Here is a 12,350-nt window from a genome sequence, read left to right on the forward strand (position 1 = left end):
AGCATTAAAACAAATGTTTTTTATTTTAGAAAAAACAACTTTCCAGATGCCATTACAACATTGTTAGATAATATATTTTATTAGCATTGTAATAGTGTTTTTATTGACTAAACCATGTATATTGGTTGCTAATGGATACACTTAATTTGGTTGCTTAAGTCCAAGTAGCAATATAACATATGTTTTTGATTAGAGCCAAAATATCGTAAGTCCATTTTTAATGTAACAAAAAAATAATTACATAAAAATACTAAAGCAGTTTAATGCTTCTATAAACATAAGTAAGTTAACTTGTGAAGTAGAAACTAAACACAGTTCATAATTTTATAATAAAGAATAAACACAACTGTTCGTAGTTTTTATGCTCTCCTGTAAAATCTACTAAATGTGACTTAGGCCCATATAGTTCTGAGGTACAGAATTGGGAGGATCTGGACGAGGATGGATTAGTCTTTTTCACTTGGAATGATCTATTTTCTCATTTTGTTTGTATGTTCTTTTTTAGTTTGTCGGCGAGTTTTTTCCTCTCTTCCAAAGATAAGGCGGGTTTCGTATTTTGTTGCACCTTATCTCTGAAAGCAGGAGTAACTGTTGGGCGAGCTTGAATCTGTGTGGTGGACTTCGTATAGGGCGTGTGGACTGCTTGGGAAGGATTACTGGTGGTGTCAACGGATGTTGTCCGGTACCGGCTGCAAGCTGCTTAACCAAAGCAGCAACCTGCTCTGTTAGATTGAGTACCATACCTTCCAAAGCGGTACATGACGGGCACTGTGCGGATTGGACTGGGGCTAAAGCAGCTTCGGAGTACGAGACTCCCTTTTTAGGGGTTGGGGCGATTCTTCTCCTATACTCTTTGCGGGCTTCGTTAAAGGAAAGTTTGTTTAGAGTAACAATCTTCAAAACTTCCTTTTCCTCTAAGTAAACTCTGCATTCCTTCGAGGTCGCCGCAAGTTTACCCTTGCAGTTCACGCATCTGACGTCGTTCTTGCATCCGTCTTCTTGGTGGCCTTCATCGCCGCAACGGGAACATGTCTCAGGTCCCGAGCACGTCTTAGTAGAGTGTCCGAATCTCTGACAACGGAAACACCGCTGCGGATTTTTGAAGTAAGGCCGTACAGTCAGGGATAAATATCCAGCCTTAATAGTTTTTGGGGTTTGGGGAAATCCAAAAGTCAGAATTAGACCAGGAGTAGGAACCTTTCTCCCATTCTCCGTCCGAAGCATCCTGACCACATCGGTTACCATTTCGCATTGCAGCTCGTCCTTGATTTCTTCATCACTACACTCCATCAGGTCACGGCAGAAGACGATCCACTTGGAGGTGTTCAGTGAGGAGTGCGGGTGAACGACGACTTCCACCTGATCAAAAAAGCTTGTCATCTGAAGGAACTTCCTGGCTTGGATGTAGTTCACAGCCTCCACCAAGATAGTTCCATTTCTCAGTTTGCTTACAGATTTAGGCTGACCGCCTGAAGAAACAAAAGCTTTGTTTATAAGGAAAGGACTAACCTTCGTTAGAGTTTTGCCCTCATCCTTATGACTAACGATTATGTATAGTGGAGTTGGAACGTTCATATTTTCTGCGTTTACTTTTTCTTCCACTTTTCTTTGTTTTATATATGATTCATTTTCAGAATCTGACAACTGTCGCTTTTTCTCTGGATCATTAAGATCTCTTCCTCCGAATTCTTGCCCTAAGGGTGGGGTGGTTTGAATATCCATAGATAAGTTCACCAGCTCATCGTGTTTAGTAGTGCGGGCCGATTCACCGGGAGCGGGCATGCCCTCGGGTGTCCCACAGACCGTAGCTTGGGGGACAACCCTACCTCAGTTCCCCGAGGCCCGGTTTCCATCGATTAACAAGTCGGGAATACGCGCACAACTTGGACTCGCAAGTGGCAACAGGGGCTCCGACACCCCTGCCTACTGAACACTTCCTGACCAAGGACCGAAGTGGCTGGCTTCTGAACCAGTACATGACTTACGCCTCGGCAGAGACAAGCTCACATCAGCTCTCACCGACACCAGATAGGGCATCTAGCACCGGCTTAAGCACTCCCAGCGAGCCATGCACTGGAACGGTCAGAGGACGGGTACTTCAAAGACCCTGGAGGGGGATTTGGTGGGAATTAATAAATGGTTAGGTGGGAAGAGGCAGTTTAACGTCATACCCAGGACGCGCTGGCACGACTAAAGAAATTTTTTTTATTTCTTCATGTAGGCAAGGTGAGAAAAGGCGACGAGGTAGTGAGACTTCAAACAGGAAATTTTCATTTAAATACTTTTTGACTAATCAGAACGAAGAAAAGATCCAAGTGTGTAAGACGTTCCTTTTAACAACTTTAGGTTACACAAAAAACAATAATGCACTTCTCCATAATGTTTTATCTGTTGATAAAGAGCTAACTAACATCAAACCTGATGGTCGAGGTAAAAGTACCCCTCCAACCAAAGTGGACAGAGATATAATAAAAGAACATTTGGAATCATTTAACCCAGCAATTGCTCATTACAGAAGAGAGCATGCTCCACTGGGGCGTTATTTGCCCAGTGACATAACCATACATGACATGCATATGAATTTCAGGTCTCAACACCCTAGTATTAAGTGCTCCTATGATTTGTACAGATCTGTTCTCAAGGAAATGAAGATATCTAATGAGGAGTGTGAAGCCTGTGAGATATTCAATAATCATAATCCAGATCACAATAAAGAACACTTGGATTCTGAGTGTGAATTTTGCATAGAGTGGTCTGATCATATAAAAAGAAGTTCAGATGCAAGACGTTTGTATAAGAAACATGCTGAAATTGAAGCAAAGAACGATCACATATTTTACACTGCTGATTTGTAGAAAGTAATTATGCTGCCACGGATGGAAGGTTTTAAGACAACAGTGTTTACTAAGCGCATTATTGCCTTCAATGAGAGTTTTGTACCTGTTGATAATAATCAAAGATATGGGAAACCGATTGCGGTAATATGGCATGAAGCCATAGCAGGTCGAAAAAAAGAGGAAATCGTAAGTGCCTTCCATGTATTTTTCAAGCAATTTAGAGATGTTGAGCATATAACATTGCAAAAATTTGTGCCTCCTGACATTTCTGCTTAGTATTATAAACTCCTCAGAAATAGCTACTAATGTTATTGAGATTCATTTCTTTGAACCTGGCCACACCTTCATAGCTGCAGATTCCTTCCATCACCAAGTGGAACTTGCACTTACTCGTCATGGTAAAGTGTATGACTTTTCAGACTTTGAGAATGCCGTTGGATCTGCATGCTCTGGAAAAACAGTAGTGAAATCTATGCAGTTCAGTGACTTTGCTTCTTGGCCCTCTTGTGTTTCTTTTCACAAGCTTAAGAAATCCGGCAATCGTCCTCATCTGAGTGACATGGTGTACATAAAGGCAGAACATGGTCAACAAAATTTGTCCTACAGACTCAGTCATGATAAATTTTGTCCGCTTCAAGAACTGGACTTTTTGTCTAAAAAGGTTGCACAAACCACACTGGTTCTTCCAAACCCCAGAACTGCTCCAAGAGGTATTTGTTCTGAGAAAAAAGAAGATATTGTGAATAAACTGTTACCATTAATGCCAGCAAACAGAAAATCTTTTTTGGTTGGACTTACCTGTTACTGATGTGTCTGATTTATGTCAGGAACAAGATACTTAACCCTTTGTACGCCGTAAGCAGAATATCAAGAGTACACAGTTTATGGTTCTCTTTCTACATACAGTACATATTTGGCGCTCTAATGGTTAAGCTTGTAAAAAATGTTTGGATTAAGTAAGTAGCCTAAAAGAGACTTTTAGTATTTTAGTAATATAACATTAATTTTGTTGTAATAAACAATGTATGAATACAGTCCTGTATTTTTATTTCCAGTGTTCTGATTTATTTTAAAAAGTAGCTAAATGAATATTTTAGAAGTGGTAAGTATTGCTATGTTAGAACAAACAAATATATTTTTTATTAACCAACGAAAAACAATCTACAGCAAATTCACTTTCAACTGGTTGAACAGTTTAGAAGTCAAAATTAGTGAAATTTGTAAAAATATGTTGAGATTTAAGTAATTCTACAAGGAGTCTTTCGTTAAAGCAAACAACTGTATTTCAACATGCCAATAAAACGAGGACATTTTATTGTGACTTTCCCAAAATGAAATTTAAATGTCTAGCATCAGACAGCTGCAAGTGAAAATATAAAGAATGCCATAAAAGTACAGCAGGAGTTGCACCATAGAAAATCAGAAAAAGCACAGGCTTGTACGAAAGAAGAAATTGTATCTTCACAACTTCCTAGTAGTACTGTAAACTGCTTATGTATGGACAAATCATGTTGTTTTAATTTCATCTTGTTTTTTTAAGGTTGTTACTTCTGAGCCCCTGTTGACAAGAAGAAGGCTAGTTTTATGGTGTGGTAGTTGCAGAGCCCAAAACAAGAACCAGTATCTCTTAATGGCAGTAATTTACCTGGTAAAAAGAGGATTTTACTGCTCAATAGATTTAAAATACTTGGTTAGTGGACATAGCTACATGAACTGCGACCGTGACTTTGGTATGGTTGAAAAACGGCGCAAAACATGTAAAGCAATGGTTCTAAAAGATCTTGAACATGTAGTTGCCACTGCATGTGCGAAAAACCCATTTAAAGTCGTGCTTATGAAAACTTGGGATTTCATTGATTTCAAAGAGCTTGCTAAAAATTATCTTAACACAAAAAACCTGGCAACAAGTAAAATTTCACATAAGGATCCCTGCAATGTAAGAGTAACATCACTGTTGGGACTGGAAAAGGATGCAATGCTAACTTGGACGAAGGTAACTTGGAAGTCGGCAAACTTGATCCGTAACTTCGGAACAAGGATTGGCTCTGAGGGTCGGGGTGTATCGGGCTTGGCGGGAAGCGTAGACGTGCCGGGAGCCGGGCCTGGGCGAGTCGAACGGCGGTTGGGGCGTCGCAGTGTGGCGTGGCAGTCGCGTCCCCGCGCGTTCGCGCCGTCGTGATTCTCTGCTCGGTTCCGCGCCTTGGCCTCACGCGGATCTTCCTTGCTGTGAGGCGTTGGCTGTCTGGTCGCGTGCGGGTCCGTATCGGGTTAGTCCCCTCCGGGGGCGCCGGTGCGGCCGGCGTGGACGGGCCTCCTGTCTCCGCGGTCGCCGTTCAACGATCAACTCAGAACTGGCACGGACCAGGGGAATCCGACTGTCTAATTAAAACAAAGCATTGCGATGGCTCCCACGGGTGTTGACGCAATGTGATTTCTGCCCAGTGCTCTGAATGTCCAAGTGAAGAAATGCAAGCAAGCGCGGGTAAACGGCGGGAGTAACTATGACTCTCTTGGCTGAGACTCAGGGTTCACGTACCGGCAACCGGGCAACGTTATGGGTTCGGTCTTCGGACTCATCCGTGTCAGGGATTTGCTAGTCCCTGGCGGCTAATGAGTCACGCATATCCCCCGCTATTCTCACCCCTACCATCCACGCTGGCGGCATAAATATGCTGTCAGTGCTCTCAGTCAGTCTCGCGTCCGAGCAACCCTGACAGAGATCGGATATCCAATCCCGGTGGATGCCAGGGTCGGACTGCTAGCGAGATAGCTGGCCCCTCCCGTGACATGGCTCGCGGGGGAAGCCTGCCCGCCCGAGAGGCCTCCCTGGCGGGGAGGATCCTCCCTCCCCAAAGGGGAGGTTGGGTGAGATCGGGTAACCAACCCCGGTGGATCCCCGGGCCGCAGGACCGAGTAACCCCAGCGGTAACCAATCCCGGTGGACGTTGGGGTCGGCGTAGGCACACTCCATCCCCGTGACGTGGTTTCGCGGGGGAGGCTTGCCTGCCTGAGAGGCCTCCCTGGCGGGGAGGGTCCTCCCTCCCCAACGGGGAGGTTAGGTGAGCTCGGTTGAGAACCCCGGGAGATCCCCAGGCCGCAAGGGGACCGAGAACACTGGCCGAGTCCGGGCAACCGGAGGAGGCCAGTTCGGTCCCGTGGCACTTACCTCTAACACCGAGGGTCGGAATGCTACTCCGAGGAGTGAAGCGGCCCACAATAACATCTGTGGGCCGACCCCCATGAGGGGGAAGACTCCATGGGTATCCATGAGGCCTTCGGGCAAAAGGGTGTACCGTTCCACCCTCGGAGGCAGTCCCTCTGGAGCGGTGTAGGGTGTGGGAGCTAACCACTCTCACACCTGAACAGAACCTCCCAGTTTTCAGCGTAGAAGATAAGCCTCGGACACCGGTGGGGACGCGCTCCCCCCCGGTTTACAACGCCAGCAGCGCTTGGTAACGCGGACAACGCCCCAACTTGGGGCTGCTGGCGTCCAAATGGCAACTTACGACTGGCCATGGGAGGCAACAAAATGTCTCCTATGCCAGTCGTGGTTCACCCTTTCGATGTACTTGAACATCAACACGGCGATCACTTGCTCAGGTTTCGCTGTACGGGGTGCCGGACGCTCTTCAACATACTGGGGAATGTGGCCGCAGGCCGAGAGAGATTATCGAGTTATAAACAAAGAGTTCGTAAAAAGTAAAAATTCAACAAAAGTAGCTTGGACCGGCTCTGTGAGTTTGTTCTCTCCACAGCGTAGCTGTACTCGACAAACTCACAAAAGAAAACAAAATACCCGTTCGGCCATTGGCCGAAAACTCCAAACTCGGTGACCTACTGGCACCCCAACCCTAATACTTTTGACAAATTTTTCTTCTCTCTCGGTGCCCCTACCTCCACGCGGTTGCGACCGGGCAACGGACTCCAGCAACCCCCCTGCTACCCAGTAGGGGGGCAATAAGAGAAACCGCACGACACGAATCCGTGCGGTTTCCTCGAGCCCGGCTAAAAGGGACATTAACACCTCCGAGAGAGGTGTGAAAAATCTTCCCGGACCGGACATCAATGGATCCAGATCCCTTTAAGCGTAGGGGGAAGGTCACAAGGACCCCCCCGGGATCTGGACCAACCAAGCCGGTGGACCCAAAGAAGAAGGGGATCAAGACACCCCCTAGGTCCACCACGGCACAGACAATAGACCACCCCCCCAACAAAGACCTCGTTACAATTTTGAGGGGGGGTCATCATCAACATATACACCGGACATGACCTTTACGAGTAAGAACAAAGAACACATGGCAATACCACACAAGGAAAAGACGGTAGGTTCTCCCTCTCGAATCCGTTCCGGATCCGAAGGGAGAGCCCCACACAAGGATATGACGGACGACCTCACCCCTCCTCGGAAAACAACCGAGAGGATGGTGACGGGAACAACGGACGAGGACTCGGAGGGCTACGCAGTAGTTACTAAAAAGCGGAAAAATCGCTCGTGTCCGACACATGACTCAAGAATCAGCAAGAAAGACAAGGTTGAGGCCCCCGGGACTAGGTTGAGAGAGTTAAGTACCGACGAAGACAGTGACGACACCGTCAAGGAAGAAGATTCGACGATAGAGTTAACCAACTACGACGCGATCGATAGTTCCATCAGCCTGGTCTTGGGGAAGTTGAGACTGCTCCAAAAGAAGGCGGGGTCTGCGGATAAAGTGCGTGACATTGAAAAGGAACTCCATTCCGTCCTTCGTAGAGCACGAATGTTGCAAGAGGAGAATTTGACCCTCAGGGCGCGTCTTAAAGAGAGGAGCTCGGTCATCAAGATCTTCAAGGATGCCATCCCTCCGACCCAGCATCACACAGCAACTCCACCAGGACCCTCATACGCTCAGGCTGCAGCTAGGCAAACGACGACCAGGACCATCCCACCCAGGTCTACGAAACCGACTCAGACGATCCTCGGAACCCTCCCCCCTCCAGGAGCGTCGCAGCGGCAGAAGATGATCCAATACCAGCACAGCACGACCAACACCTGACAGGACCAGAGATGGAACACAACACACACCGGACCTGGAAATGACAACGTGAGGACATCGGGTTCTGCAAGTCTCCGCCCCTGGACCCAAGCAAGTGACTCCAGCCAGCTGCAACGACTCTGCTCGCGGCCCTTGCAGCTGGCGGCCCCTTCCACCGACACTGGGACTCGTCCAATCCGTGGAGGGGCCCAGAAGTGCGCAGCACAAGCGAGACTAACAAACCCGTTCCTAAAACCACTAACCAACAACCCAACTTCCCTCCCCTGTAGTATCCTTAACTTACTCCTGCATGCCTGACTCCAACAAAACTTCCCCTACCCGAAGCTCCCTTCTATCCTGCATGCCTTACTAACATAGTTAAACTTAGGTTAAGATAGATAGGATAGATTAGGGACCTTCATTGTAACTAGTTCAGGAACTGCAAAGTATAGTTTAGGTTAGAGTATAGAACATGTCTTGCGGAAACGTGTATTCTTAAGTTATAGATTAAATAAAAAAAACCTAATACGTACCTGACGAATATGCCTCGGATGGAATTCTTGCAAGGCAGTGGATTACATCGCAACAACCATGTGCTACAGGTGCCAAAGGTACGGCCACCTGGCCAAGGTCTGCAACGCTGTAGGGGATACGTGTGGACACTGCGCAAAGGAAGGACATTCAATTAAAGACTGCAAGGATAGGAGCAAGCCACCCACCTGCAAGAGAGCTGGAAGAGACTACAAGCACGCTTTGACATCGAACACCTGCCCCAGCTATCTTGCAGTGTTCCAGGATCTCGACGCACATAGACTATGACTAGACCCCATCGACGAGAGATCCTGAGGGTCGGGCAGCTTAACCTCCGAAACTCCAAAGCTGCCGGAGACGAAGCCAGACACACGATGGCTGATTTAAATTTAGACATTCTCGCGCAAGAACCCTACAGCGTTTCGGGCAAGGTCAGGTGCTTCGGATTATCGTCCACGAACCTTATTATTGGGAACCAGCAACAGGAAGCGAGACCGATGGCAGCGATAGTCTGCAAGCCGGAGCTAGAGCCGCTGGAAAAACTGCAGCTTAGGACGACACACTTCGCGGTGATGAAGATCAGGACAAACGTAGGACCAGTGACTTTCGTTTCCGGCTATTTCCAATTCAGCCACCCAATAGACAATTAAATTGATCAATTGGACAACATCTTGCGGAGTCTGCGTGGAGAACATGTCGTCGTGGGATTGGACGCTAATGCCAATTCTACGTTCTGGCATTCCGACGAGACAAACGACCGCGGGGCTGAATTGGAAGCATTGATTATAAGAAGAAACCTGGTGGTTCTCAATAATAAGGGACCCAGCACCCACAGTTCGGGCACCAATATAGATGTGACATTGTCGACACGTAACATCCTGGAGAGTCCTGGAGAACCAGAGCATGAGCGACCATCGACTCATAACGTGGACGATTGACTCTGCGCCATCATCGAATGAACGATCCGGTACCGTGATGAGGGTTAACAAGACGAACTTCGACAGGCTGAATGAAATTATACAAGTTAGAATACAGCAAGCAAGAATCAGCCCGGAGGAATTCACCAGTCCTGCAGGAGACCTGCGCCGCGGCAATCCCCCGTGTCCAGAGGAAACGAGACGCATCAGCCCCCTGGTGGAATGCCGGTCTCGAAAACCAGAAAACCGTCGTCAACCGTGCCAGAAGAAGAGCCCAGCGCTGCTGCCCTTGTAGGATGAGACTCGTGTACGCGGGCATCCACAGGAGGGAGCAGCTGAAGTACAAAGCCATGATCAGGAAGAGCAAGACGGACAGCTGGCGGCGGTTTGTGAGAGAGACCGGAAATGATCCGTTTGGATTCGTTTATAAGCTAGGGGCTGACAAGCTTAGACTAAGGGACGTTATGACAACACTAAAAATTACGGATCAGAAGTTCACGGAGGACATGGAGGGGACGCTGCGGCACATCCTAGGGACCTTACTGACACCAGACGCGATGGGAGAAGATCAAGAGCACCAGAGGATCAGGGAGGACCTCCTCGTACCATACGACGGGCCGGTTGATCAGGACTTCACAATAGCAGAACTTACCAACGCTATCACCAAGATGAAGAAGGGGAAGGCTCCAGGGCCGGATGGCATCTCAGCTGCAGTTCTGAAAAATTGGTCCGCCGGGGTGGGGGAGATCTTCCTGAAACACCTGAACAGCTGCTGGCAAAGCGGACACTACCCATCCGTCTGGAAAGAGGCACTGGTGCGGATCATCCGCAAATCCGGGGACAGAGACTGGTCGGACCCGACATCCTTCCGACCCATTAGTCTACTATCTGTCCTCGGGAAGACATTCGAGAGAATGATATGCGAAAGACTGACGAACCATATTGAAGGACAAGGACACCTGTGCGACTCTCAGTACGGTTTCCGGGCTGGGCGGAGCACGGTGGATGCGATTCAACGACTCCTGGATTAGACGACAGCAGTGGACTCAAAGCACGCAGTAGGACTCTTCCTGGACATCAAGGGAGCTTTCGACGGGGTGTGGTGGCCAGCCGTGTTCCATAAACTTCGACATATGCGTGTATCCCTGAACATCTACCGGATCATCGAGAACTACCTGCCCAACAGGTCCGCATATATGGAGCATGGGAGCATGCCGCGCACAGATACCCGTTGAGAGGGGTTGCCCGCAAGGGTCAGTCCTGGGACCCAGCCTGTGGAACTGCGTGTTTGACGACCTTCTGAGGATTCCTCTACCACATGGTTCGTCAGTCATTGCTTTTGCGGATGACGCGGTCTTCCTGGTACAAGGAAGATCAAGACCAGATATTGAAGAAAAGATGGCGGAGATCTGCACCAGACTGGACGCCTGGTCAAGAAGGGTGAAACTGAAATTTTCATCGACTAAGACAAAGGCTATGATTCTGGCCGGCAACCTACATAGAGGACGACCACCTCTGATCAGACTCTCCGGACAACGAGTCGGATACGTGGAGCAACAGGAGTACCTCGGGGTTCTGCTCGACAAGAAATTGACGTTCCTTCCCCATGTGAAAGCCAGCGGCGAGCGAGCCAAGGCACTCATGGGGAAGATAGTAAGACTAGCAAGACTCAAGTACGGCATACGACCAGCCACGCTGCAGAACATCTACCGAGCAGTCTACACCCCGATGGTGGACTACGCTTCGCGTGTCTGGGCTCACCGGGTCGAGAATGTTCATGTGAGAAGACAACTCCGGATGGCACAACGTCACGCACTAAGATGCATTACAGGGGCGTATAGGACCATATCCTTCCAGGCCGTGGCGGTTTTCGCCGGAGAACTCCCGATCGATCTGATAAGCTGGATAAGATGCTGTGGGAAAGGAAGAAAGGACAACGTAATGGCACCACACAACAACTCAGGGAGCAGATTCTGGATCAGTGGCAGAGGGAGTGGGATGAGGCGGACACTGGACGCCTTACCCACTCCATCTTTCCGGATGTCCGAGAAAGGCAACAGCTTAGGTGGATCCGGATTGACCCTGTTCTCACTCAGTTTTTGACGGGGCATGGCCAGTTCGGTGAGTACCATCACCGCTTCGGGCACTCGGAGGACGACCTCTGTCACTGTGGAGAAGTCGACACACCGCACCACAGCATCTTCCATTGTAGCGCCTACGACGATCTTCGGCAGGATCTTCGGACTTTCGTGGAGGAAACCCTGAACGTGCAGTGGCCATGTGACTTTCGGACGCTTGTGACGACACCGGAGACAGCAACCTTGACGAGACACCTCTGCGGGGCTATCCTCGAAGACAAGGCTGCCAGACGACACACCTAGGAGTGACATTGACGGGAAGAGCCAGGCAAACTTCGATGTCAAACTGATCAACTTTGACTTGAAGAGCCTGGCAAACTTCAAAGAAGAAACAGAACTTTGACAACGCAAGGCATCATTAACACTAGATAAGACATCTCCCACCGGACAAGACAACCCAGATTTAGACTTCCCCTTTTCGACGGCGCTGGGACTGCGGCTGCACACACGCACCAAGGCTGAGGAGCACCGCGGCCCACGACGTCGAAACCGTCCTCGGAACCCTCCCCCCTCCAGGAGCGTCGCAGCGGCAGAAGATGATCCAATACCAGCACAGCACGACTAACACCTGACAGGACCAGAGATGGAACACAACACACACCGGACCTGGAAATGACAACGTGAGGACATCGGGTTCTGCAAGTCTCCGCCCCTGGACCCAAGCAAGTGACTCCAGCCAGCTGCAACGACTCTGCTCGCGGCCCTTGCAGCTGGCGGCCCCTTCCACCGACACTGGGACTCGTCCAATCCGTGGAGGGGCCCAGAAGTGCGCAGCACAAGCGAGACTAACAAACCCGTTCCTAAAACCACTAACCAACAACCCAACTTCCCTCCCCTGTAGTATCCTTAACTTACTCCTGCATGCCTGACTCCAACAAAACTTCCCCTACCCGAAGCTCCCTTCTATCCTGCATG

General features: G+C 48.9%; 1 protein-coding gene across 1 annotated transcript; it reads left to right on the plus strand.

Moving 5' to 3' along the window:
• Window positions 1-4,797: 4,797 nt before the first annotated feature.
• On the plus strand, window positions 4,798-5,263 carry LOC124370865. Its single transcript, XM_046829168.1, has 2 exons — window positions 4,798-4,943; window positions 4,987-5,263. The coding sequence occupies exons 1-2, from the start codon at window positions 4,813-4,815 to the stop codon at window positions 5,222-5,224; spliced, it is 369 nt and encodes a 122-aa protein (XP_046685124.1). The 5' UTR covers window positions 4,798-4,812; the 3' UTR covers window positions 5,225-5,263.
• Window positions 5,264-12,350: the final 7,087 nt, after the last annotated feature.

This window comes from Homalodisca vitripennis, unplaced genomic scaffold, assembly GCF_021130785.1.
Source record: "Homalodisca vitripennis isolate AUS2020 unplaced genomic scaffold, UT_GWSS_2.1 ScUCBcl_579;HRSCAF=2902, whole genome shotgun sequence".
Lineage (NCBI taxonomy): Eukaryota > Metazoa > Arthropoda > Insecta > Hemiptera > Cicadellidae > Homalodisca > Homalodisca vitripennis.

What these genes read in the sequence shown, in the direction of transcription:
- LOC124370865 (XM_046829168.1), top strand. Translation starts at nt 4,813, where the DNA reads ATGCTAACTTGGACGAAGGTAACTTGGAAGTCGGCAAACTTGATCCGT. An exon ending in GTGCCGGGAGCCGGGCCTGG is followed by an intron (nt 4,944 to 4,986) that starts GCGAGTCGAACG and finishes GTGGCGTGGCAG; the next exon opens with TCGCGTCCCCGCGCGTTCGC.